The sequence below is a fragment of the Brassica napus genome, chromosome C8 (genome assembly GCF_020379485.1).
Source record: "Brassica napus cultivar Da-Ae chromosome C8, Da-Ae, whole genome shotgun sequence".
NCBI classification, from domain to species: domain Eukaryota; kingdom Viridiplantae; phylum Streptophyta; class Magnoliopsida; order Brassicales; family Brassicaceae; genus Brassica; species Brassica napus.
Window position 1 is genome coordinate 9,319,195 of NC_063451.1, and position 27,350 is coordinate 9,346,544.

At 40.2% G+C, this 27,350-nt stretch overlaps 4 protein-coding genes and 1 long non-coding RNA gene across 9 annotated transcripts; 1 reads left to right on the top strand and 4 right to left on the bottom strand.

Annotated features, from left to right (window-relative positions):
* Nucleotides 1–204: 204 nt before the first annotated feature.
* LOC125591650 lies at nucleotides 205–5,604 on the bottom strand. Its single transcript, XM_048766215.1, has 2 exons — nucleotides 3,136–5,604; nucleotides 205–2,802 (listed from the first exon to the last, which is right to left on the bottom strand). The coding sequence occupies exons 1-2, from the start codon at nucleotides 3,322–3,324 to the stop codon at nucleotides 2,476–2,478; spliced, it is 516 nt and encodes a 171-aa protein (XP_048622172.1). The 5' UTR covers nucleotides 3,325–5,604; the 3' UTR covers nucleotides 205–2,475.
* Nucleotides 757–2,337, bottom strand: LOC125591845. The gene is made up of 7 exons (XM_048766714.1): nucleotides 2,237–2,337; nucleotides 2,040–2,164; nucleotides 1,864–1,945; nucleotides 1,646–1,757; nucleotides 1,407–1,570; nucleotides 1,220–1,310; nucleotides 757–1,098 (listed from the first exon to the last, which is right to left on the bottom strand). Exons 1-7 carry the CDS (start codon nucleotides 2,335–2,337, stop codon nucleotides 757–759), a joined length of 1,017 nt encoding a protein of 338 aa, XP_048622671.1.
* A 1,618-nt stretch (nucleotides 5,605–7,222) lies between the features above and the next one.
* Nucleotides 7,223–8,116, bottom strand: LOC111208574. Its single transcript, XR_002660469.2, has 2 exons — nucleotides 7,895–8,116; nucleotides 7,223–7,518 (listed from the first exon to the last, which is right to left on the bottom strand). It is a non-coding gene; the product is annotated as an uncharacterized LOC111208574 (long non-coding RNA).
* Nucleotides 8,117–8,209: 93 nt separating this feature from the next.
* Nucleotides 8,210–17,326, top strand: LOC106382933. 3 transcript variants are annotated; one of them, XM_048766218.1, is made up of 5 exons: nucleotides 8,210–8,695; nucleotides 8,770–9,003; nucleotides 9,342–9,399; nucleotides 10,724–12,053; nucleotides 17,088–17,326. In XM_048766218.1, exons 4-5 carry the CDS (start codon nucleotides 10,724–10,726, stop codon nucleotides 17,108–17,110), a joined length of 1,353 nt encoding a protein of 450 aa, XP_048622175.1. In that variant the 5' UTR covers nucleotides 8,210–8,695; nucleotides 8,770–9,003; nucleotides 9,342–9,399; the 3' UTR covers nucleotides 17,111–17,326. The 3 variants fall into 3 exon arrangements, with proteins under 3 accessions (XP_048622175.1, XP_048622174.1, XP_048622173.1); XM_048766217.1 differs by having other exon boundaries at nucleotides 8,789–9,003; XM_048766216.1 differs by lacking the exons at nucleotides 8,210–8,695; nucleotides 8,770–9,003; nucleotides 9,342–9,399 and having other exon boundaries at nucleotides 10,673–12,053.
* LOC106362035 (protein ANTI-SILENCING 1-like) lies at nucleotides 16,633–18,942 on the bottom strand. Of its 3 annotated transcripts, none has more exons than XR_002660741.2 (3): nucleotides 18,835–18,942; nucleotides 18,224–18,345; nucleotides 16,633–17,588 (listed from the first exon to the last, which is right to left on the bottom strand). XR_002660741.2 is itself a non-coding variant. In XM_048766219.1 (3 exons), exons 1-3 carry the CDS (start codon nucleotides 18,816–18,818, stop codon nucleotides 17,517–17,519), a joined length of 231 nt encoding a protein of 76 aa, XP_048622176.1. In that variant the 5' UTR covers nucleotides 18,819–18,902; the 3' UTR covers nucleotides 16,633–17,516. The 3 variants fall into 3 exon arrangements, 1 of the variants encoding a protein (XP_048622176.1); XR_001273010.3 differs by lacking the exon at nucleotides 18,835–18,942 and adding an exon at nucleotides 18,442–18,643; XM_048766219.1 differs by having other exon boundaries at nucleotides 18,782–18,902.
* Between the last annotated feature and the right edge of the window lie 8,408 nt (nucleotides 18,943–27,350).

Sequence of the window (27,350 nt, forward strand, 5' to 3'; positions counted from 1 at the left end):
AAGAGTCTGGAGATTATATAGTTACCTGCAGTTTCTATGGGTTGATCTTTGGGTGGATTATTCATTTCGTTGAAACAATGATCTTTCAACCACCTATTATCAATGAGATATATGTCTTTCACTTTCTTGTTCAAGAAGGAAAAGCCATAAAAAGTTAAAGAGAGATTTGTACGGCAAAGAGATCAAAACAGCTAAGTTGAAACCAATATACACAATAATAAATTAAATGAGAATGGCAAATATTAGTTGGACAATACCTGTTTGAAGTAGAAGTGAATTCGAGAAGCGTTGGGCTGAGGGAGGCGTTGAAGAGTAGTTAGGTTAAGGGTTTTTTATTTCTAAGCATAAGAATATATGATACATGTGAATGTGAATGTGAATGTGGCTAATTTTCTTAAGTTTCGCAAGCGCCTATATCTCTATTATTTATCACCGTGAATGTGGCACATTTCCAAAATTTCATAAATGTGTACAATTGATTTCAGGAATATAGAATCCTGATAAGAATTCACGGCATAATTGATTTTAAAAAATATAGAAAATCAATCTGTTTGTTATTTTGCTCATATATGTAAAAGTCAACAAAGATTATAAGAAACAATAGATATTATAAGAAAGATAGTTCAAATTATTGAAATGCAAAGTCTGAAGTTGAAAAACTGAGCATTGTCTTTAACTTAACCAAAAAAGTACTTAAACAGCAGAAAATTTTAAAAAACCAACTCAGTACTTAAACTGCATCTGTGAGCAGAGGCTCTAATTCTCACATCTTGGGCGTTTAGCTGTCTCTGGATCAGCACTGCTACACGCCCGCTTACTCTCCTCATCTGCAGTGTCTCCACCGCCTTTATGAGGTTCACAGACGGCGTCTCCAGACTGCGTTGCTCCCTCGGACATTGCAGCAATGTCATTTCCAACTGAAACTTCCGTGGGTGATGGTGTGTCTAGAGAGAGGATCTTGGTGACAGTTATCGCTCGAGTATTGCCTGAGAAATTGTGGTCAGTAACTTTCACACAGAACTTATGTGTCTGTCCGATGGTGCTGATTAGAGCTTCCGGGACAGGCACCTCATGATCAGCTCCTTCGCTTTTATTAGCCTTACATTCAAGTTTAATAGTGTCAGTTTAAATAACTTGGGAGTTAAGCAACGGAAAAATTTAAAAAATCATTTGAGATTATAAACTGGTGCTAGTTACCTCAAAGTAGCTGCTCGGATGCATGCCTCCCAGTCAACTCCCGACCAGCATCTCCAAGTAAGACAAAGAAAGCTTGTTCACTGTTGTCATAAACAGAAATCTTAGCCCGATACCTGTTGTGAAAGAATAAGAAACTAACGTCAAAAATTCAAAAATTGAAAATTAATACTATTGAAACCATAACTGCATATTAAGGCGAGGTAACATACTCTGGAACGCCAGTTGTGTTAACCTTCTGACATTTTGTGTTTGTACGAATCAACGAACTTGGGCCGTTGGTAGCCTTAGAATGGCACCCACTGCATGCAATGTAGTACCAAGGAGAGCCATGAACAACATCATCAATAGTAGCCGTGCACTCAAAAAAGGCACCCTGCGAAAGTTCATAAGCATGAGATTAAAATATATCAGTGTTTAAAAAGAGTAAGTAATACAGCTTTACTTTTACCTTTGCAGATTCCTGAGTCATATAGGAGAATATTTCTGCTATAGACAGTGTCTCACGCTTCGTGATGACGTCTGCGCAAACTTGGTTAGCAATCTCTGGGTTAGAGCCCAGCCTGAAACAAAATAAAAAGTAGTGCGTCAGTCAATCACTGCTATAAGTGTAAGTCTACACATCAGATGAATCTGTATAGAAGAGATGCTTAAGACGAATATACATACCAGGTGAAATAATCCCTGGTTGGTTGGACATCATAGTCCATGAAGACCCGTGTGGGGGACATAGAGGATAGGGCAAGGGTTCCTGTTCAATAATGTAAGAATCATTAAAAAGGATTGAGTGGAAATTAGCAACCATTGATAAAGAAGCAAACGTTTTAAGGATAGTAAATAATTACCTCCGAGACGTTTAGTGTTAACAGTTGTGACCAAAAGCACTGTCGGAATGTTTTCACAGGAGTTGAATTTCCTGCAAAAGTCTGTTGCAGCCTGGTCCCAAAGGTAGAGCTTCAGCACAGGTCCACTGCAAAAATAAACTCATAGGTATTTAAGAACTACCGGGAGATGATTACTTGAAATAAAAGAACACACTTACTCATGCGACTGCACATGAATCACAATATGCCGAGTGGTAGCAATCTTAACATCGTCAAGGCTGGGACGCTCAATAAGAGTCTGTCCATCGACCAGCTTCATGTGGCCAATAACATCTATAACATTTACACGAAGAGTTAGTTATATGGCTAATAAAACTTTAGAAACCAAATATTTGAACTACTTATTTAACCCTTAAAATATAGATTTCTTTACCTAAGCAAGAGGCTAGACTAAAAACTACAGACAAAGTAATGTAACTGAGAGATGATTTCTAAAACTAATATGCTTACCGTAGAGGTCACCTTTGAGATCACAGTTGGCTTCAAAATCTTCGTGTGAATGAAACCTGAAACGGTCTTCATCAAAAGAGATGGGAATCTCGTGAAGAACCGACATTTCAGAGTTCCATGCGAAAGACACGGTTGCGACATGATCAGCAACCCGATACACCGGTTTGTTTTTCGATCCGTAGAAATTGATGAGCTTGTAAACTGATCCGCGTTTCATATCTAGCAAGTACTTCTTAATTCGCCCCGGTGGGATGAATCCTTGAATAACAGTTCCCTGAAATAACAGATCACGAAAGGAGAATGAAACCTCAGAACTAAAAAGATACGAAACAAACACATATAAACGAACCAACTTCAGAATTAAAACAGACACAAAACAAAACACTACTTTAACTAATTAATCAAGCGTATGAGAGACGTCTAAAATAATCATCGATAGATACGAAACAAAACACTAACTAATGAAACTAATGAATCAAGCGTATAACAGACGTTTAAAATAACAATCGACAGACGTCTAAAATAACAATCGAAACCCTAGCCTATCAAAAACTCTCGGGAAGATAGATCTCACGATCTGGAAACTATCATTGAAGAATCGGCTAACCTGTTCGTCGATGAGGAGCATTTCGAGGCCAATCAGTGTCTTCTTCACCGGGTTCCGAGCCTCCCAGAAATGGATGAGTCGGAAGCGTAGTTGAGCTTCATGGGGACCTAGAGAGACATCCTTGAAGGACATGAATTGTTCATCAGAGTCGGAGGAGACATGCGACTTCCCATTTCGCTTCATCGCCATGGATCGAGTTTCGGGTGGTTCTAGGGTTTTGGTGTGAATATAAAAAGATCAATATATAAAGAAGGATGAAGAAGGGGAGGTGAAACGAAATCATAAAAGAGGTATTCATTGTGTTGGTTTTGCTCGATTAAATCTCGGCTTCTCGGCTCTGCGATCGGAGAAAACGAAAACGTAAACATAGAGCCGATGAAAAGACGAAGAGGCAGAGACGATAAGCGTCGACGAAGACTCCGAGGTTTCTTTTGTGTTCATGGTTCGACACAAAACTCTAATAAAGCCCAATAACCTCAACGGATGAAGCCCACCACGATCGAACAAAACAACACCGCGAGCGTCTGACGTGTAAAAAAGCTTGTCTTTGATTGGTTCGAATATAAACGCTGACGTGGCACGCTCCATGCACTCCTTATTCGGCTTTTAGTAGTGTTAGATTATATAATATAACATATAAAACCCAAATATATTTATAGTTACGATCCAGTTTGTTTAGGTGTGTGACCCTGTAGGATCATATAATATTAGTAATGAATTCTCAATTCATAAATTATAAGCGGTTTCTAGCAAAACATTATAACCACCTACTATTATACGATTGTCAATCTCGACACTACGACTTTAACAAGAGTAAGTACAAATGATTTTAGTACATTCCCAACAATGAAGACAAACTTGGGGTGGATGTTATCATCATTGGCCAACGCATGACAATCTCAGCCTCCCTTCTAGGGCATGCTCTCTCTCTCTCTCTAGAGATCCATTTTAGAAAAATCATGAATTGTGACATATTTGAGAATAACCATGAACTGTGACATATTTGAGAATAACCATGAACTGGCCCGCAAGCTAGAGTGGAAATGTCCCGCTTTACACATATTTTGTTGTAGAAAATTGGAAAGAAAACCTTTTGAAGTCAAGGTTTTTTTTAAACATATAATGATATGAGGATTGTGTACTGACAGATCTAGGAGGCCTGGAGGGTCTCTAAGAGGACCAAAAGGAGTAGACACATCAGAATATTTAATCGAGAACAGCAAATGCACCTGTGTTGGCGTACAAAAGAAAGGTGGTCAAAACGGAGGCTATGTTCTGAACACCAAGACCCACAAGAATTTTTGGCTCTTGGCATGATCCTAGTCAGTTTTATCATACTTACACCTAGCTAAAAAGACGAACAAAAAAATATGAAGTTTACCAGTCATCTGCACTTGTTTCTTTCATGATCTTCAAATTCTGGCAATGAAGTGTTGTTTTTAAATGTTGTTTTCCCTCCTCCGACCACAAAATGGGGGTAAAATCTGTAAATATGGAACACATAATCAGTTGACACCAATCTGAATAAACGGATGTAAGAAACTAGAGTGTCATGTCATGACTCTGGCATTAAACAACAGGGTAAGGCTACATATTAGTGCGGACTGCAGACTCATACTAACATACGCTAAACACTCCAACTCAGAAAATATTGGCCATGCAAAATGACAAACGGAAAGTCATTTCATGCACATTTTAAAAGATATCCGATAAAAAAATGTTACTCTTTTTGTTTTGTGTATCTTTTTTCTAGAGCATCATCAGTTACTGTGCCCTGTCCACCGAAGGCTTTGGGTTATGCTTTCGGCAGCTTTTGCAATGCCAACTTCTGTAGGTCAAACAGCAAAAGTTTTATATGTGCTTCTACTAATAGAACAAAGAACACTACTGATAGCAACACTGATATAATTCGGAATTGTCAATGAGTACATATATTGTAATAGACAACTAGATTTTGACCCGCGCATTTAAAGCACGGGATTTCTTTTATTGATTTTTTATTTATTTAGAAGTGTATTAAAATTTTAGTAGTGAATTTTTTTCGGCACCATACATTAAATATTAAAATCTTAGAAGCAAAATAAGTTCTTATAAATGTTATATCCTAAATCTATTATAACCGTAAAAGTTTAAATCTCCAAATAATAATTAAATTTGTGAGTAAAAACCGAAACCCTGTTTAACGATGATAGATATTTAGTTTTTGGGTTTGTAAAACCTAAAATTTCAACAGAAACTGTAAAATATTTTATTTATTGTTTTCTTAGGTCTAACTCGTGCCAAAACACGGAATCGTAATTTCAAACTAAATTTTTTCCTAGAATATGAACTTTTATTCATGAAAATTCATTATTGAAAAGGATAAATTACACCTGAGTTTATATATTTAATAGATTATTTTATCAGATAAAATTTTAAATGCAAGATCATAATATTTTAAAAATGTCATTTTAACCCGTACCAAAATAAAATATCAGAATATTTTTATTGAACATATTTCAAAATGTTGTTATTGATTTATTAAGTTGTGTGAATTTAATGAAATGAAATTTATCCTATTTAGGTAAGATTTAAGTTTTTGATAAGTTGATAAATATTTTTTATTTCATCAATTATACAAAATAAACATAATTCAAATGAATACGTATATGTAATAACTATGAATTAGATTAACACTACATGGAATTAATTATATAAAATTTCCTGACCCGTTATACAAAATACATTATAAAATAGTATAAAATCAATATGATATATATAATATTTTCAAAAGTAACAATAGAATGATTGTTACTACTGCATTTTGGTCGACGTGTGGAAATGGAACCACATGCTCATATAGCTAAATTTGTAGAGCATACAATATTCAAACTCTTGTTCAATTTTAGACTATTTAAGATTTAATATATTGACAATTACTTATTTATTTATTTTTTAATGTTTCATCTTAAGATTTTTCTACTATATCTTAATATGACAGAATTATTCTTAATTACATATGATAATTTAAAACTAAATTTAATAGCATTTTTTGTGAAATAACATCTAATATCATTGATATATTGAATAATGCTTATATTTTAATAATATAGATAAATTATTTTATTATAACTAATGACGCAAATCTTATATTATAATAAAGTTTCTGCACGCTTGGATTTATATACAATGGCATCACTTTAAGTTATCCCTGTTTAAACTTGTTTATGGTACCATGAAATTAATTTGATTTACAAATGAAGTGATCCCACTTTAAGTCATCCCTATTTTATTTTCGGATTTTGAAGCCATAAGTATATTTGAATTTTTGTTAAAAAATGCGTAATTAAAATGTGTATCCAAACTCGAATCCGAACCGAATCCACAATGATTCAAACCACATACAAACCAAAATTTGTCAATATTCGAATAAGATTTAAATTTCTAACTCTAAAAATCTGAAATCCAAATAAATCAACTGATATTACTACCTAGTAATATATGTACCACCAAAACATTTCAAATAGCTATTAACACATCGTCTCTACCGATAAGATTAGAGAAACCAAGTGATATCCTCAAAACAATGAATATGATTGGGTTAGACTTCAGAGCCTTTTACCTTTTTCTAAAATCTCCAAAATTTATTTTTTCAATCAGATTTTTAAAGTTTAAAAATCCTCAAAGTTCTCCTAAAATTTCTCACATCCCACTTTTTGTTATTTTCATTTGTTACGTTAGTTTTTTCTTAAAACCCTTTTCATTATTACACAAAGCTTTAAAAGTTTTAACAGCAACTTCTTGTAAAAACCACAGCCATGACAGTTCAAACCAATCACGTGATTTCATCCAACTAAGACATCTGTTACTACACTCTTTCATATAACTATAGAGCACCTTGTTTATTACTTGGATACAGCAGTATCAGTTGTATGAAAACAGTCGTACATTGTGAGGCTACCAAGGTCAACCGTAGTACACTCCACTCTTTTATTATACCCATCACCATCATTGAGCAACTAAACTGTATACTCAGAAACCATTAATCCTTCTCCAATCTACTGCTTTGAATCCTGATATAATTATTTAAAGAAGAGATTTCACCAGAGACACCAAAGGAAACGAAATAACTTCGGAGAGGTAATACTATGGTATAAGAAGATCAAAACTTATACAAAAAAACCAACCTCCTAGTCTTCCAACCACATTCAGACTCCCTATACGCTATTGACTCCGACCTCAAACCTTTAAGGATAATAAAGGCATGACAAAGATCCTATATTAAATTTCCAATCTTTTCTTATCCCACCATTAGAAACCTCAACTCCATAGATTATTCTTCACAACTTCGTCTTGGAGATCTTTTTTCCTTGTCCAAAAACTCCTAATACGATCTTGAGAATCCTGAAACCCAAAATTAACACCCACATAATCTTTAGTTCAACCACTCATTGCTGTCTTCAGATTATAATTGCATCTACCCTTAAGACTCCCGAGTTGCATAACCATATTAGTTCCTATTCTCAAAATCTAAAAATCTACACCATATATAAAGATACCAAAAATTCTAACACAGGTTCCTTAACTTTTGTCGAATCACTTTAAGCCAATTATAGAGTTTGTGGATTTCGATAATCCTCTATTAATCGCAAAGATCTTAATCATAGATTTCATCAAAAACCTGGAGACATCGCCATGATATATATTCCCTTTTTGAAACACTATGGTGTGGTATTGAGATCTATTAATCTCAGTACTCTCAATAGAACAACATCAGTACCTTAGTTGTCGCCCCTAAGAAATGACTGAATACATTCTCAAAACCACCGATTTGCAGATCTGTGCAGATTCTCCGTTGCAAAACCTTAGAGCAACTCCAATGGTTAGAGCCCATTATGGATTCTAATGAATAATTTAATAGTTAATTTTGTGATTTGAGAAGTTTATAACCTTTGTTAGTGTAATTAAATTTCTCATGGTCCAATGGGATAACCTCTTTAAGGTTCTTAATTTTTTATTTTTATAATTGAATTATTAAATTTAAACTTTACAAAACTTATAAATTATTGGATTTCATAAAATTTAGACAAATATGACATAGAAACATATTAAAAAAACTCAGTATACCATATATACATAACTCAATATACCATATATACAATTACACAAACTCAGTATACCATATATACAATTAAGTACTTTAGAATTCAAAAACATTCCTGATCAAATCCAATCACACCATTGTTCATGTTCCCACCATTGTTCATGTAATCAAACTCATTGTCTATATCATCAATGTCATCTTCCTCTTCATCATTCTCAACCCTTGCACTAAGGACAAGCTTGATTGCCTTCTCTTCTTTCGTACTCATAGCAAGGTCTACAAACAGGGAAAGCACATTCGTTACACACCATGAATGTGTAATGACCCCAACCCCAAACTATCCCCAAAGGCCACATTTGGTTTCTTTAAAAAGAGAGAGAGAGAGAAAGAGAGAGAGAGCTCACCAGGAGTCCTCGCCGGAGCCACCGCACGCCAGGACGTCGTCAAGCTCGTCATCACCATCAACCGCAGCTCGAGGTAACCGGAAACCGCCATGTTTTGAGTTATGTTTCGGTCGTTTTAGTAAATCGGTCATAACTTTCTAACCGTAGTGAATCTCGTGCATCCAAGGCCATCATCGTGTTCCTCTCGTCAAGACGAAGCCGTAGACACCAACCGCGTCACGATCGGAGCCCGGACGAAGCCGTACGCGCCTCCGGAAGTTTCACCTCCGCGCGCGCGTGAGTTCCACGCGCCGCCGCCGGACCACCGTCCTCCGCCGCATCGCCGCCGCCGGACCACCGTTCTCCGCCGCAGCTCCGTCGTCGCCGCCGGCCAACTTACCGGTAAGCTGCCGCCGTAGCTCCGCCGTCGCCGCCGATGACCGACACCGGTGACTCGCCGGCGACTCGCCAACTCGGCCGAGTCGACCCGGTGAGTCAACTCGGTTGACTCGGTTAACCGGTGGTTTGACCGGTTTAAATCGATTTCGATTCGGTTAGGTTAAACCGGTCGGTTAAAATCAATTGGTAATCGGTTAGGGAAAACCGGATTAATTAATTAATTAATCAATTAATTAATTAATTAAATAATTGATCTTTGACCAGCGGGTTGACTTTTCCGTAAATACCCGTTTTAAACCGTTCGAAAGGCGTTCTGACTCGAAATTTCGATCTGATTTCAGATTTGGAGTCCATTTGAGCAGCTGGAGTTCATATATACCACTTCTCTTCATTGCTAAGGTGAGGGCTACTCCGTTAAATCCCGAGCTAGTTTAGTACTACCGTTATGGAAAGTTTAGTTTCGAAACATGATCCGTCTCTGTGAATCGAGTCTGTTTGAGAGTCTTGCTTGTTTATTATTATTATTGATTGTTAAACCGGAAATAGGATAATAGAGGATTCAACGGTTGATTGAAATGATTGATGTTAAGAATTGTTATATATATGTATATATATACGAGTCCATGTTTTGGAGATTTGCGGGGTGCAGAGACGTTTGCACTGGCTGCCTATGTTTGAGGAGTTTTGCGGGGTGCAGAGACGTTTGCACTGGCTGCCATGTTTGTGGAGATTTGCGGGGGTACAGAGACGTTTGTACTTACGACGCCTTAGAGATTTGCGGGGTGCAGTGTGGACTACTGTGCTAGCGACGCCTGTAAAGTATATATATCCTTATGAGGAAATGTGATATGCTATTATCGCATTGGTTGTATCATGTCTAGTCCACTAGACATATGTGATTGTTCTGTGTGGTGTAATAGGCACCGTGATTGTCTCATGCTAGAGCTATGCCTACATAGTTGTAGTGCTATGAACTGAGTCAGTGGTTTGCGGTTTAGCATCCCATACCTCACTGGGCGATTCCCCTGTCGCTCACCCCTCCTTATTTCCCCCTTTCAGGTGAGACCGACGAGCAGGAGTGATTATCGGACTGGTGCTATTGGGCTTTTGGGCTTCTATCGTTTTATCGCTTTTATCGTTATCGGGCCTCCAGGCCTTTGGACTTTTATCGCCTACGTTATTCCTATTTCAGACTTTTGGTTTATATCGTATTTTATATTTCGGATGTTATCGATGTTGGGCTTTTAGGCCTTTTGTTACCGTATCGACTATTATATTATATGAAGATTATTATTATTTGAGTTGTATTATTATTTTATTTTCGCTTTTATCAATTTATTTTATTTTGAAAGTGGCGGGTAGGCTAGTGGCGGGTGTCACATTTTGGTATCAGAGCTATTTACTTATCGTAACATTTTATTATGTAAATCGGGGTGTCACAATTTGGTATCAGAGCTATTTACTTATCGTAACATTTTATTATGTAAATCGGGGTGTCACATTTTGGTATCAGAGCGGGTTCCGTCCCGGCTCCGACCCGGGATGGCGATTTTGGAGACTCGGTTTTATTCGGTTTAAACGGTTTTAGACGATTTCAAAATATTTTGGGGATTTGGGAGTTTTGAAAATGAAAATAAATCGCACCTTTCCGTTCGGTATCACTACTTCTTAAATGTTGGTATCCAGAGATCGGCATAAGTTAACTTTTTCGCTTTTCCTTCAGATGGCGCCCAGGAAGAGAGTTGTTCGTACTCAGACTCCCAGAGTTGCTAGAGAGGTTGAAGATGAGCATGTCCAGCCCGCAGTTCAGCAGCAGGCGGCTCCGCCTATTGATCAGGATGCTTTGAGACAGATGGTTCAGGATGCCGCTAGGCAGGCTGCACAGGAGGCAGTCCAGCAAGCTGCCCAGGAGGCTGCCCGAGTAGCTGCTCAGGAGATTGCCAGACAGATGGCTGCAGTGCAGCAGGGTCCGCAGATTCGCATGCAGCAGGCTCCACCAGTTCAGGTTCAGCATTATCATCAGGTTCCACATCAGCCGGCTCCAGTCCAACAGTACCCTCAGGTTCCTGTTCAGCCGGTTCCAGGAGTTTTTCAGGTTCCACCGCCGCCACCTGCTTTCCCAGTTCAGGTGCCCGAGGTTGATGAGACATTTATCAGGGTGTTGGGACAGATGAAGTATGTGAGTTTGGAGCATTTCACTGGAACGACGGAACCTACAGTTGCTCACGATTGGAAGCACAGTTTGGATAAGTGTTTGAAGACCATCTCGTGCCCACCAAGGCTCAAGCTAAACATCGCTGAGTTGTATTTGCGCGGAGATGCATCAATCTGGTGGGATGGAGTGAGATTGATGCACCGTGGTGAGCTGACATATGATGATTTTCTTTATGCGTTCAACAAGAAGTATTTTCCGAGGGAAGCTTTGCATGAGAAGAAGAATGATTTCGAGCATTTGAGGCAGGGTGCAAAGTCTGTCAGGGAGTATGAGCGGGAGTTTAACCAACTCCGCAGATTTGTGGGTAACAACATAGATGAGGAGGATCTGATCAGGAGGTTCTTAGATGGGATGCGAGTAGAGCTTCGTGGTAGGTGCAGTGTGGTTACCTACACCAGTTTGGAGGATCTGGTAGAGAAGGCGGCTGTGCAGGAGAAATGTATGGGTGAGGAGCAGAAGTTCTCCAAAGCAGTTCAGCCTAAGGCAGGAGGGGCTTCGGGGTCGCAGAAGAGGCCTTGGGAGCAGACTGGAGCACCCCGTTGTGGGCGTTGTCGTCGCCACCATTTTGGGGAATGTTTCCAGTGCTATAATTGCGATCAGTTTGGGCATCTTGCGAAGAACTGTAGGAAGCCACCACGAACTCAGGTTGCAACACCAGCAGCAGCAGTAGCACCAGCAGTGGCAGCGAGGAGCTGTTACGGCTGCAACCAGCCGGGTCACATCTACAGAGATTGTCCGAGGAGAGGCAATGCAGCGCTTCCACCACCACCGAAGCGTCCAGCCATCGCTCCACGGGTCTTTGCAATTGGAGATCCCCAGGGAGCTGAGCCGATAGCGGGTATGTGACTTTTTCATAATTGTTGTGTTTGAGTAATTTGGTTTGTGGATGCCATGTGTAGTTAGCAAAATCTTGTGTAGGATCGGTTTCGGTTGGAGGAAAGTCAGCTCACACCTTATTCGACACGGGAGCCTCTCATAGTTTTGTGAGTCCGCGCTTAGTCCAGTCTTGGTCTTTTCGGGGAGTCTTTGAACCGAAGGCTAAGCAGATCCAGACTGTCGGCACGGAGAAGTTGGGTGCAGTTGGCATTTATCACGATGTACCAGTTCTACTTGGAGGAGTCGAGTTGCTCGGAGATTTGACGGAGATAGAGATGAGCTCCTACGATGTTATACTTGGGATGGATTGGCTGTCGCGACATCGAGTAATCTTGGATTGTCCGAAGGCAAGAGTTAATATCCCTAGAGAAGAAGGAAAGATCATTTGCGAGGAAATTCAGACACACCGGGAAATTCCTATCGTATCCATGTTGCGTGCAGAAGAATTATTGGAAAGTGGAGCAGAGGGATTTTTGGCAACAATTTCGATGGCTAAGGGGACGGTCAGCAGAAGCTGCATGATATATCAGTGGTCGCCGAGTACGAGGATGTTTTTGAGCCTTTAAAAGGGCCACCACCAGCTAGAGCGGACGTTCTTACAATAGAAGTAGAGCCAGGAGCAGCACCAATTTCACGAGCTCCATACCGTCTCGCACCAACTGAGATGGCAGAGTTAAAGAAACAATTGGAGGAGCTATCTGATAAGGGGTTTATCAGGCCAAGCACGTCACCGTGGGGAGCACCAGTGTTGTTTGTGAAGAAGAAAGATGGGAGTTTCAGACTTTGTATAGATTACAGAGGTTTGAACAAAGTGACCATCAAGAATAAGTACCCGCTCCCGCGTATCGACGAGTTGTTGGACCAGTTGCAGGGAGCTTCATGGTTCTCTAAGATTGACTTGGCATCGGGATACCACCAGATTGCAATAGCTGAGGGAGATGTGCGGAAGACGGCATTCCGTACCCGTTATGGACATTACGAGTTTGTGGTGATGCCATTTGGGTTGACGAACGCACCAGCCGCGTTCATGAAGCTTATGAATGATGTATTTCGTGAGCACTTGGATAAGTGTGTGATCGTTTTCATAGATGACATCTTGGTTTACTCTCGGAGTAGAGGAGAGCATGCTGAACATTTGCGGATTGTGTTGGGTAAGCTTCGGGAACATCAGTTATTTGCCAAGCTGAGCAAGTGTAGCTTTTGGCAGAAGAAGATTGGATTTTTGGGTCACGTGGTTTCAGAAGCGGGAGTTGCCGTAGATCAGGAGAAGATTAGCGCCATTTCAGAGTGGCCGACACCTAAGAATGCGACGGAGATCCGCAGTTTTCTCGGTTTGGCAGGATACTACAGAAAGTATGTCAACAATTTTGCTAGCATTGCAAAGCCAATGACACGACTAACAGGAAAAGACACCGAGTTTGATTGGACAGAGGAATGTTCGGGGAGTTTCACTGAGTTGAAGCGACAACTGACCCATGCGCCAGTTTTGGTACTCCCGAGGCCAGGGATACCATATGATGTTTACACAGATGCGTCAGGCACCGGATTGGGATGTGTACTGATGCAGGAAGGTCAGGTCATTGCCTATGCATCACGACAGTTGAGGCCTCACGAGGCCAATTATCCTACTCATGATTTGGAGTTGGCAGCAGTTGTATTTGCATTAAAAATCTGGAGGTCATACTTGTATGGAGAGAAGGTGAAGATTTTCACGGACCACCAGAGTCTGAAGTACATATTTACGCAAACGGACTTGAATTTGAGGCAGCGTAGATGGATGGAGTTGTTAGCAGACTACAATTTGGAGATCACATATCACCCGGGAAAAGCCAATCATGTGGCGGATGCCTTGAGTAGGCGCAGAAGCGATATATCGGGAACCAAAGAGGTCCAGGAGCTTACTGGGACACTTGCTAGTCTAAGATTATGTGCAGTTACTGTAGAGGGAGAGGCAGTTGGCCTCGAGGCTGTGGAGCAAGCAGATTTGTTATGGAAAGTGCGTAAGGCTCAGGATGCAGATAAGGCTTTGTGTAAGCAGATCGAGATTGAGAGTATTGGATATCATACAGCTTCGAGTGGGATGTTCATGTATCGGAACCGGGTTTGTGTGCCTAATGATGAGTTGTTAAAAAAGGAAATCTTGCAGCAGGCACACCACTCGCGTTTCTCTATTCATCCAGGAAACACCAAGATGTACAAGGATCTCAAGCGTTATTATCATTGGCCTGGCATAAAGAGGGATGTTGCTTCATTTATATCGCAGTGTCAGACGTGTCAGATGGTCAAGGCCGAGCATCAGGTGCCTAGCGGGTTATTGCAGAACCTGCCATTGCCAGAGTGGAAATGGGACATGGTAACTATGGATTTTGTGACGGGGTTGCCAACCACCTTAGGAGGAAAGAATGCCATCTGGGTAATCGTGGATAGACTTACCAAGTCAGCCCATTTTCTAGCTATTAAGAAGACGGACAGAGCTGATCAGTTAGCACAGAGTTACATCAACGAGATTGTGAGATTGCATGGAGTTCCTGTCAGCATTGTATCAGATCGAGATACAAAGTTTACGTCTGACTTTTGGAGAGCCTTCCAGAAGGCGCTTGGGACGAAAGTGCATATGAGTACGGCGTATCACCCGCAGACAGACGGTCAGTCAGAGAGGACGATTCAGACTTTGGAGGATATGCTTAGAGCTTGTGTTTTGGATTGGGAAGGGAGTTGGGCAAAGTACCTACCCCTAGCGGAGTTTGCCTACAATAATAGTTATCACTCGAGCATTAAGATGGCGCCATATGAGGCCCTTTATGGTAGGCCTTGTCGCACACCGCTTTGTTGGACCGAAGTGGGGGAGCGACGTGAGATAGAACCTGCAATGGTTCAAGAGACAGTTGAGCAGGTTGAGATGCTTAAGATACGGCTTAGGGAAGCCCATGACCGTCAGAAGAGTTATGCAGATAAGCGGCGTAAAGATTTGGAGTTCCAGGTTGGCGACCTGGTATACCTGAAAATGAGGACATTTCAGGGAGGATCTAAGACTCGGAAGCTGAAGAAGCTTAAACCGAGATATATGGGACCATATCCCATTTTGGAGCGAATTGGAGCAGTTGCTTACCGATTGGATTTATCCGAAGAGTTATCAGATTTCCATGACGTGTTTCATGTTTCAGTTTTGAGGAAAGTCGTGAGAGAACCAGAGCTCATTTTGCAGCAGCCGCCCAGTGACCTTGGTAGGAATTTGCGTGCGCCGTGTCAGCCAGTAGAGCTATTGGATCGCCAAGTGAGAGCAGATGATGGTATGATGACTATGTTGGTCAAAGTTCGTTGGGAGAGAGATGGTATTCAGGAGGAGACTTGGGAGTCCGAGCCCCAGATGAGGATTGATTATCCGGAGCTTTTCCGGGACATTGGGCATGTCAGCTTATAAATTGAATTCGGAGACGAATTCCTTGTAAGTGGGGGAGAATTGTAATGACCCCAACCCCAAACTATCCCCAAAGGCCACATTTGGTTTCTTTAAAAAGAGAGAGAGAGAGAGAGAGAGAGAGAGAGAGAGAGAGAGCTCACCAGGAGTCCTCGCCGGAGCCACCGCACGCCAGGACGTCGTCAAGCTCGTCATCACCATCAACCGCAGCTCGAGGTAACCGGAAACCGCCATGTTTTGAGTTATGTTTCGGTCGTTTTAGTAAATCGGTCATAACTTTCTAACCGTAGTGAATCTCGTGCATCCAAGGCCATCATCGTGTTCCTCTCGTCAAGACGAAGCCGTAGACACCAACCGCGTCACGATCGGAGCCCGGACGAAGCCGTACGCGCCTCCGGAAGTTTCACCTCCGCGCGCGTAAGTTCCACGCGCCGCCGCCGGACCACCGTCCTCCGCCGCAGCGCCGCCGCCGGACCACCGTTCTCCGCCGCAGCTCCGCCGTCGCCGCCGGCCAACTTACCGGTAAGCTGCCGCCGTAGCTCCGCCGTCGCCGCCGATGACCGACACCGGTGACTCGCCGGCGACTCGCCAACTCGGCCGAGTCGACCCGGTGAGTCAACTCGGTTGACTCGGTTAACCGGTGGTTTGACCGGTTTAAATCGATTTCGATTCGGTTAGGTTAAACCGGTCGGTTAAAATCAATTGGTAATCGGTTAGGGAAAACCGGATTAATTAATTAATTAATCAATTAATTAATTAATTAAATAATTGATCTTTGACCAGCGGGTTGACTTTTCCGTAAATACCCGTTTTAAACCGTTCGAAAGGCGTTCTGACTCGAAATTTCGATCTGATTTCAGATTTGGAGTCCATTTGAGCAGCTGGAGTTCATATATACCACTTCTCTTCATTGCTAAGGTGAGGGCTACTCCGTTAAATCCCGAGCTAGTTTAGTACTACCGTTATGGAAAGTTTAGTTTCGAAACATGATCCGTCTCTGTGAATCGAGTCTGTTTGAGAGTCTTGCTTGTTTATTATTATTATTGATTGTTAAACCGGAAATAGGATAATAGAGGATTCAACGGTTGATTGAAATGATTGATGTTAAGAATTGTTATATATATGTATATATATACGAGTCCATGTTTTGGAGATTTGCGGGGTGCAGAGACGTTTGCACTGGCTGCCTATGTTTGAGGAGTTTTGCGGGGTGCAGAGACGTTTGCACTGGCTGCCATGTTTGTGGAGATTTGCGGGGGTACAGAGACGTTTGTACTTACGACGCCTTAGAGATTTGCGGGGTGCAGTGTGGACTACTGTGCTAGCGACGCCTGTAAAGTATATATATCCTTATGAGGAAATGTGATATGCTATTATCGCATTGGTTGTATCATGTCTAGTCCACTAGACATATGTGATTGTTCTGTGTGGTGTAATAGGCACCGTGATTGTCTCATGCTAGAGCTATGCCTACATAGTTGTAGTGCTATGAACTGAGTCAGTGGTTTGCGGTTTAGCATCCCATACCTCACTGGGCGATTCCCCTGTCGCTCACCCCTCCTTATTTCCCCCTTTCAGGTGAGACCGACGAGCAGGAGTGATTATCGGACTGGTGCTATTGGGCTTTTGGGCTTCTATCGTTTTATCGCTTTTATCGTTATCGGGCCTCCAGGCCTTTGGACTTTTATCGCCTACGTTATTCCTATTTCAGACTTTTGGTTTATATCGTATTTTATATTTCGGATGTTATCGATGTTGGGCTTTTAGGCCTTTTGTTACCGTATCGACTATTATATTATATGAAGATTATTATTATTTGAGTTGTATTATTATTTTATTTTCGCTTTTATCAATTTATTTTATTTTGAAAGTGGCGGGTGTCACATTTTGGTATCAGAGCTATTTACTTATCGTAACATTTTCGGGGTGTCACAATTTGGTATCAGAGCTATTTACTTATCGTAACATTTTATTATGTAAATCGGGGTGTCACAGAATGGTTCTCCATTAACGGTCAATTCGACCTCGTCTCTGCAGATTTCGCATGTCTGTACCTCTCAGCTCTTGCACTGATCTTATCTGCAACAATTACATCCACTTAAAATCATCAGATCAGTGACAATCTTACTAAGTAAGCACAGTGGCGGACGCAAGACAACGGCTACGGGGGCACGTGCCCCCAACTGTTTAAAAAAAATTTCTTCCATAAATACTATAAAGTTTATCAAATGTTTCCACTCTAAAATTAATCATAATGGAAAAAATCACTGTGCCCCCAACTAATTAGCTTCCTACATCCGCCACTGATTAAGCACAGATTAGATCTCTTAACAGAAACAAGATTAGATTCACTACTTAAATCAACTTAATCTGTGGAAGTTTTCTGAGATTAATTCTAGTATTCACATTGATTGATTGATAGATTCCACAGATTGATTCCTAACGAAATAAAGTTTATCACTAAACATGCATGTTCAATTAACTAACTAATTCCTTGCATAAGCTATAAGTACATAATGAAAAGGATATTCCAATCAAAAAGACACTTGAAACAACGACAGAAACCAATTAAAAGTATTTGATACAAATCCTAGTTGCCTATCAACTACTATAAGTAACAATTGACATCAGCTCTGTGTTTTGCTTTGGTGTGAGATCTGTGTCAGGGTGACAAAAGAAGAACAAAAAGCTACTTGGAAACATATAACAGTTACCAATGGGTTGACATTAGCGAGGCCAGGACCTTCACCAGATGCCAAAAACAGTTCCTTTGCAAGCACATCCGGGACTCCTTCAAGTAAATGCGGTGAAATCTTTCGCACCGACACAAACAATTCTAGAAACAAAGAAACCCAGATCAAAAACATCAATTGAAACCCAGAAAGACAAATACAGAGGGTAAAATTCAAAGGGTAAAATTCAATCGTCATACTTTTTTTTTTCAAACAGAACTATTTGGATACTCCCACAGCTTAATTTACCAACATCGATTTCTCAGACAGATTTCTCAGACAAAAAAAGAAGAACAACGACAAAGAGGAAGAGAGAGAAGCAGAAAAAGAATTAGCCAACAATAAAGAGGCACGTATGGGGTTTTTAGCGATTCCAAAAGCTTTGTTTTAGGCAGCGGTTCTATGCCATTATCTCTTTTTTCATTTATTTTTTTGTTTTTTTCTAAGAACTCCTTTTTAAAACCTCCCTTTGGGGTGGTCTTAGATCTCCATCGAAGGTATCATCGTCAATACCAGAAATCACTGAAAGAATACACAGACCTTGATTGATTCGCCTCACACCCAGCATAGAAACCATAGATCTGGATACTCACCTTCGTGTCAATCAATCATAAACTTGAACATAAGTTGGAGCAGAAGTTAAAAGGTAAGGAAATTAAAATTAATAGTTTGTTGCATTATTTGAGTTAATTACGCTAAGAAGGAAAGGAAATTAAACAATAAATCATTTTCTGAATATATCTAAAACAAAAAAAACTTAGTTTTTTAATAAAACAGTGGCAGAGATCTGTAAATACTTCAAAACTCCAAGGGGACCTCAAAAAAGGTCATTCAGTTATAATAGTATTGATGAACTGGTTATGACCATGAGTGCCTTTGATAACTGTTCTCAAGCTGGGTATAAAATTGGATATAAATTCTTAAATTGTATATTTATTTCCATTGATAGGAATTAAAACATATATAGAGTGTAGGAGCTAAAACCCACAATCAGAATTTAATGAGATAAGAGTAAGATTTATGGAAACATGGAAAATGATCCATTTGAGTATATCTTTAAGATAGATTACATGAACTAAAATCTTATTATTATAATGGAAGTGATGAATACAAAAAACAAAGTCTAAGATAATACCAGTAGAAAAAATTATTCTCAATCTCAAGTGCAAAAAAACAAAGTAAAAACCCGTCTATTTTATGTTCCTCAACTTTCTCTTCAGCTTGTCCAACTATTCCAAGTATCTTGGACGAACACGCCATTTCTTGCTCAGAGAATCTCGGCATGTTTGTAACTTTTTGACCGTGAGGCGCAAAGTGAGTGAGTTTAATCGTTATACGCTTGACATGGATCTCGCTATCTTAAGTTACGAGGTAACCCTTTTAATCGTAATAGTTGGGCTTTGCCAACGGGCCATGTAAATATTGTCAATTTGGTAAATCTCAATTGGGCCTTTGATGGGGGTTTTTGTTGGTGAACTCTCACGGGATAACATGAGGAGCTCGGGAACAAATTAGATGGGGTGGTCTCATGTTGGCAATGTCGGAGTTTATCCTCGTTAGTTGTTGTTTGCTCTTGCTTTATTGGATATTTTAGGTAGAGCATTTGTTAAGTTGTATGGTGATTTTTGGTGGATGATTTTGGGTTCCTAGAGCTTCCCTCACTATTTTTTTTTTAAAACGCTCCCTTCCTCCTTCCCCCATTTTCCCATGTAGATTTGGTTCAAGTTGGTGTATATTGTCATACGCTTCCTAGGATCCTACATAGTTGAACGGCATGTTGCTTTAGCTCATACAACTAGAGACAAGTATTTTGATATCACCGACCATTTCATTTATGCTGGATCGGGATGTCCCATTGGTATCATAGCCCTGGAAAGACTCTATATTCTTAACCTAGGGGTTCAATACCCAGTCAAAGCAATGCTGGATCGGAATATCACAAGTGGTATCATAGCCATAGAAAGACTCTCTATTCCTAACCTAGAGGGTCAGTATCGATTCAAAGCAATAGACGATAACAAGTTTCTTTTTCTTAATGGTTGAGTTATATTTGGTATCTGCTTGGAATATGAGGTGAATTCCCCATTAAGTGGGCGAGATTTGTCACATGCCGTCCCACACCGGTATTTGGTCTTCTTTTTTTTATTAGTTTGGACCAAAGCTCATATTCGCTCTTGTTTTGGCCCGCATACACCGTATGGTTTTCACCTTTTTCCTATAAAAAGAAGGCAGCGTCCTTAAATTTTCCCATAAAGAGAAGACACAACGAAACTCTACCACTTTGGTGACCTATCTGCCTCTCTTCTTTTCAGATCTTGTTCTTATTCTCTTCTTTTCCTCTTTTCTGCATGGGCCACCCTCAAAGAAACCATCAGCGATAATTCCATCGCCTCAAAGTCTTTTTACGCTATTGAAGACAAAGCCAGACCGTTGGAGATGCGCAACAAGCTGATATGTCTCCTTATCTATATCTAGTCTTGTCTTTCTTTAGATATTCACCGGTGAGGATAAGGAACCATAATTATAGTTTTTACTCATCTATTTCTTGTTCATTTTCTTATATCTCTCATCTCGGGGTTTTGGGTTGTAGCGCCCACCCTGCTCTTTGCAGATCTGGTTTGTGAGATCCATAAGCTTTAATTCTGTTTCTTTTCTATTTTCTGTTTGCATATCTATTTTCTGTCATGCATCAAAAAAGGAGGCGTGAGCATACAAAAATACTCAGTGATGATTTTCAAAACCTCTCACATGCAATTCAAACATATTTACCATAAAAATGAATTTCATTCTTGCAACTTATCTTTATGTTTCATATCATTTCCTACTTAACCAATTCTTACTACTTAGGAATTTCTTACTAATTAGTCACTTTCTAATATTAGACCCCACATGTCCATCACGAACCCAAAGGTCTATCACAACCCCCGAAGGTCCATCACGACCCCAAAGGTCAACCACAACCATAAAGGTCCATCACGACAAGTCGGTTCATCTCAAATCTGAAGGTCACTCATGACCTCAAAGGTCCCTCACAACTCTGAAGGTCCTCATGACCCCGAAAGTCCATCACGACCCTGAAGGTCCCTCACGGCCGTAGCCAACATATGGCGCAAAACCAAACAAGATCATAATATATTTTTATGGCCCAAAGCCAAAACATACTTTCCTTATTTAAGTTCGTTCACTTAATATGTGATTTTAAAATCTTCCGATTAACATTCCAGTTCACTTTAGATCAACTCCTAAGTTTTCACATAAACATGTCAATCTAATCCAACCATCACTGCACCCAATCTAACATGTCATATTCTAAGAAAACATAGAACTCTATACTCATTCACATAACCTAGGATGTCTGGATCAAATTTGCTAAAAACTATGGTAACAATTCGCCACGAATCACATCCTCACCTGGATCAGAGGGTTCTTTCTTCTATGACTTTTGTTCTTCGAAAACTACTTGTCGTCTTTGCTGTGAAGAAGATTATCAGATCAGAGGGTTCTTTCTTCTTTGACCCTCGCTCAGAATACCACATTTTATAGATTCTCAGGAGGAGATGAATCGAAGAGCAAGTTCTTCCTTTTCAAGATCAATGAGGCCTCAGTTGGTGATTTCAATTTTGATCGTATTCTCCCAGATTGGTGATATTACGTGTATACGCACACCAATTAACCTAATGTGCACACTACCACAATCGAATGGTATGTCGATGTAGCACTTTAGGATCGAATCCACAGAGGCCAATGATTACACTTTATCTTTATGGGATCAATACTTAGCTAAAACAATATGGGGGTTTTAAGATTTGAGGGTTTCGTGAGAAACAAGTAACAAGATTAATTAAAGTATTCAGATAATTAAAATGCTAGCCTAGGGTGGTTTGATCGGGTGTTAAGCAAGTGTGAGCCAAACAATTATTCAAGTTCAATTAAGAGCAAGTCTAGAACTCGGATCACTCAAATAGAACAAGCCACTGTCGTGGTCCTGCTCCCTATGCTGATCGATCTTGATACCTAAACTCTCGTTTGGATCAAGACGCGACAGCAAGCAATAGAGATCAAGTCCGATATATTCACAAAACACCCTAACATCTACTTTCGCTGGTTAGGGATGCAATGCTCAATCATAACAGATCTAGCAACCTATTACACGGTTAATGAACATGTTAAACCTAGGATCTAACATTAAGCGGCCAGTTTAATGCAAGCATTAAGAACAATTATGAATGAAGACAATCAATGGTTTCACTTATCTATGTTTAACTCACGGATCTAACACCCAAACACCCTAGACTAAGCAAGTTGACTACTCAGCCATGAACAGAGAAAACACAAAGACAGAGACTGAATAAAACATGTGTAGATAGAATAGAATAAGGGTTCAGGGGGTTCTTCTTTATGGTGAGAGAGATGGAGCCTTCTCCCTTTAAAAAGTATCAAATCACAAATCCCTAAAAGCTTAAGTCTGGTTCCTTGTGTAAAAAGTAGCGTAGAATGTAAAAAGAAAGAGAAAAATATGATATATCAAAGCCACAGGCGGCTGGGAGAAAAAGATGGGATAATTAGGGCAAATCCCGTATTGATTTGTAGTTTCCTTAAAAATCTCTGCCGCAGGAACAGGCACTCGGGTGCTCCGCTCGATCAGGAACAGTCGCTCGGGTTGCTCTGCTATCGGGAACAGTCACTCAGACTGTTCTGCGTGAAAATCTCCAGATTGCATTCTGTTCTGTCCTTTTTGTTCCAGCTGGTCTATCTCCAGTCCAATGCAACTCCAGACCTGTAATGACTCAAAAAGGACTAGGAAGACTCGATAAAGACTTGAAAACCAATTAGAAAACATATATAAAAGATGCCAAAAACACCATATATCAATTCCCCCAGACTTAGATCCTTGTTTGTCCTCAAACAATGTCAAGTATCAAGAACAGGGAGAAATATTTGAAAGTGTGGGAACTCTCCTATTCTCAGCAACCATACTTTAACCACGAATCTCTGAACCATATAAGCAGTAAAACTAGGACAACACACCCTTACCGGAACCCCACTGACTTCTGTTCAAAAATCGGCTCCATACTCTACATCTCAAACCTGAAAAAGCAACACTATCGAGACAGAACTCCCTACATTCATTTAAAAGTAGCGTGAGCTTCTCATCACAGGGACTATTCAGGGTAGACGGACTAGGTGTTAAACATGCTATTTAATGGTGGAGTTAAAAGTGTTTAGGGGCTACCATTTCATTGTAGAGGATGCATGATATCACACAAAATGGCAAGAGAGGATATATCCATTTGATGTCCACAGCCTCTACTCGTTTTTGCTCTATCTGGTGAGACTGTTCTGATGACGGAATAGGCGACTGATTGTTCTGCTTTCTACTTTCCTCTACATACTCTTCAATACTTGGTACCAACTTCTTGCTCGACCTTCCCAGTGGCTCATGTTTCTTTGATTTCTTCCCCTTCTCCATCACCTTATTTTCGTTTTTTTTTTGGTGATGTGACGGAGAAGGAGGTAATACATGATGGTTCTGAGTGCCACTAGTGGTTCTGATTTCGCAACCATTCTGGTTCTCCACCCCTGCTCTTGCGAAGTTCATTGGTTTTGGAGCGGTTGCTCCCTAAATCTGCTTGTTCTTCTTTCTGAATGAATTTCTGCAGCAGTAACGAGTAAGAGGCTGTGTTGATCATTTCCTCTCCGACCTTTTTGCACATATCTGCACATATGACACTGGAAAAAAATGCATGAAGGTGGAATAAAGGCTAAGGTGCAGGGTGAGAACTAGCTAAAGATGAGCTAGCCACTCAGGATCAGCAAGATGGATAAAAAGGATAAGAAGTCCTGAGTGTGTTATCGTTTCCCTGATCTAATGCCCATAACAAGAAGAATTTCAGTCAAGATTAAGCTCAAGTTAGGTGGAGTTAAGTCTACCCAGTGTAACCTGATCGTCTGAGAACTTCTGGAGAATCAAGTGAGATATGTCAGGGTGATCCACGTCCACATGTGTGTCTTTCGCCACTGCTAAGGTCACTGAATAAGATAACTAAAGCATGAGGTGGTTAGTGATCAACACGGAATAAGGTCCTAATTCCCACAAAGTTTTGACTGACTCGATCTTAAAAACTGACTCAAAAGAAAAACAAAAGAAAGAAACGAGTTAGTAAACGACGAAAACCCTCCCCTAGACTTACTTCACAACATCCCTGGTGTGAAAATAAATCAGAGAAAAGGTGAAAACAAGAATAAACATGTTTTTTTTTTGTGAGATACTTACCTGAGTGAAGCGAGCGCTCCACGAAAATTCTGAGTGTTCCAGCACAAGATCTCCGCCTGGAGCAGTCGCTCCTTCAGCAACCCAGAATTTTTAACTATCTCAAATTTTTCTGCTTTTTGACCTGAGACTCAATAAACTAAAACGAAAAATAAGCAAAGAAAAACAAAACCAAATTATATTTACACTTACAAGTGGGTTGCCTCCCACCAAGCGCTTGGTTTAAGTCACTAGCTTGACTTGGTGACTGAGATCAGTTGGGTTGAGCATGAGGGCTTGTTCCAAAACAAGCTCCAAAATCCTGCATGTTCAGCTTCAAGACTCTGCTCAACAACTCTTTTACAGCAGCTTCCCCTTTCTCTTTCAGCTCATGTGTGAAAATAGCTATGACTTTAAAGAAAAGTTTACACTACAAGAAAACGTGCCCATAACAACGAAGATTTACGACGAAAATATTTCGTCGTAAATTTACATGGTGTTTACAACGAAGTTACGAGGAATCCAACTTTCGTCGTAAACGCCATGTAAATTTACGACGAACAGTTTTCGTCGTAAAATCCATGTAAGTTTACGACGAATGTACGTGGAATGAGAAATACGTCGTAATCATTACATCGACATTACAACGAAACATGTTACCGTTATATTTAGGTGAAAACGTGTATTCAATGCGCTTTAACTTACCTAATTTCGTCGTAAAGTCGTTGTAAATATTATGTTAAAACCATGTAAAATCCATGTAAAATATTCCTTGTAAAATCGTTGTTATATTTCAACTACCAAACTCGATAATTTCTCTATATATATGTCATTTCTCACAACTCTCTTCCTCACAACACACAAACGGAAAAAAAATCAGAAAAAAAATTTCAAAAAAAAAATTAAGAAAAAAATGGCCGGTGGCGGTAGTATTTACGAGTTACGGAGTTGGATGTATTTGCACAAAGATTCCGACGGGAGGGTGACGAACGCATTTCTGAGCGGGCTAGAGACATTCATGCACCAGGCGGGCTGTACACCGATCACACAGGAAAGCGGTAAGATGTTCTGCCCCTGTCAAAAATGCAAGAATTCAAAATTTGCACGTAGTGAAACTGTATGGAAGCATTTAGTAAACAGAGGATTTACACCACAGTACTACATTTGGTATCAACATGGAGAGGGTTATGGGGGAAATGAAGCTAGTAGTAGTAATAATAATTTTGAGGATGGTCATCATAGTGAAGAACCGAATCATTTGCATAATGAATATAATTATCATCAAGATCAGGAGCAGATGGTAGATCATGATAGGGTTCAAGATATGATTAGTGATGCATTTTTAGAAACAACTACAACAATAGCTGATAGAACTGGAAATGTAGAAGAACCTAATTTGGATGCAAAAAGGTTTTATGAAATGCTAGATGCTGCAAATCAACCAATCTACACTGGTTGTAGAGAAGGTCTCTCTAAATTGTCTCTAGCAGCTAGGATGATGAATATTAAAACGGATCATAATTTACCTGAGAATTGCATGGATGCATGGGCGGAGTTGTTTAAAGAGTATTTGCCAGAAGACAACGTGTCTGCTGAATCCTATTATGAGATTCAGAAATTGGTTTATAGTCTTGGGTTGCCTTCGGAGATGATTGATGTTTGCATCGACAACTGCATGATCTACTTGAAAGAAGATGACAAGTTAGAAGAGTGTCAATTCTGCAAAAAACCACGATTCAAACCGCAAGGCCGTGGGAGGAATAGGGTACCGTACCAAAGGATGTGGTACCTACCAATTACAGACAGATTGAAAAGATTATATCATTCTGAGAGGACTGCTGCGTCGATGAGGTGGCATGCGGAACATGTCCAGAGAGATGGTGAGGTTGCACATCCATAAGACGCAAGAGCGTGGAAACATTTCAACAAGGCACACGCAAATTTTGCTACAAATATTCGGAATGTCTATCTTGGGTTATGCACCGATGGATTTAGTCCATTTGGAATGTCTGGTAGACAATATTCTTTGTGGCCAGTCATTCTTACGCCATACAATTTACCGCCGGATATGTGCATGGAACAAGAATTTCTATTTTTGACCATATTAATCCCTGGGCCGAAGCATCCAAAACGGTCTCTTGATGTTTTTCTTCAACCGTTGATAGAAGAGCTAAAGCAATTGTGGTCAGAAGGGGTGAGGACGTATGATTGTTCCTTGAAAAACAATTTTACGATGCGAGCAGTTCTGCTGTGGACGATAAGTGATTTCCCTGCTTATGGGATGTTGTCTGGCTGGACAACACATGGAAGATTATCTTGTCCATATTGTCTTGGATCGACAGATGCTTTTCAACTGAAGAATGGTAGGAAGAGTTGTTGGTTTGATTGTCATCGTCGCTTTCTTCCACTTGCCCATCCGTACAGAAGAAATAAGACATTGTTTCGGCACAAAAAAATTGTCAGAGACGGTCCTCCTCCATATCTCACCGGCCAACAGATCAAAGCAGACATTGATTATTACGGAGCTCAGGAAACAGTTAAAGTTGGAGGAAATTGGGATGTTCCTGGAAATATTCCTGATGGGTATGGTGTGTCTCACAATTGGCATAAGAAGAGTATATTTTGGGAGCTACCCTATTGGAAGGATCTTCTCTTACGCCACAATCTGGATGTCATGCATATTGAGAAGAACTTTTTTGAGAACATCATGAATACATTACTTAACGTCCCTGGGAAGACAAAAGATAACAAAAAGTCAAGGATGGACTTACCTGATATTTGCTCAAGAAGTGAGTTACATATCAAGAGCAATGGAAATGTTCCTGTTCCCATCTTCCGGTTGTCATCAGAAGCCAAAAC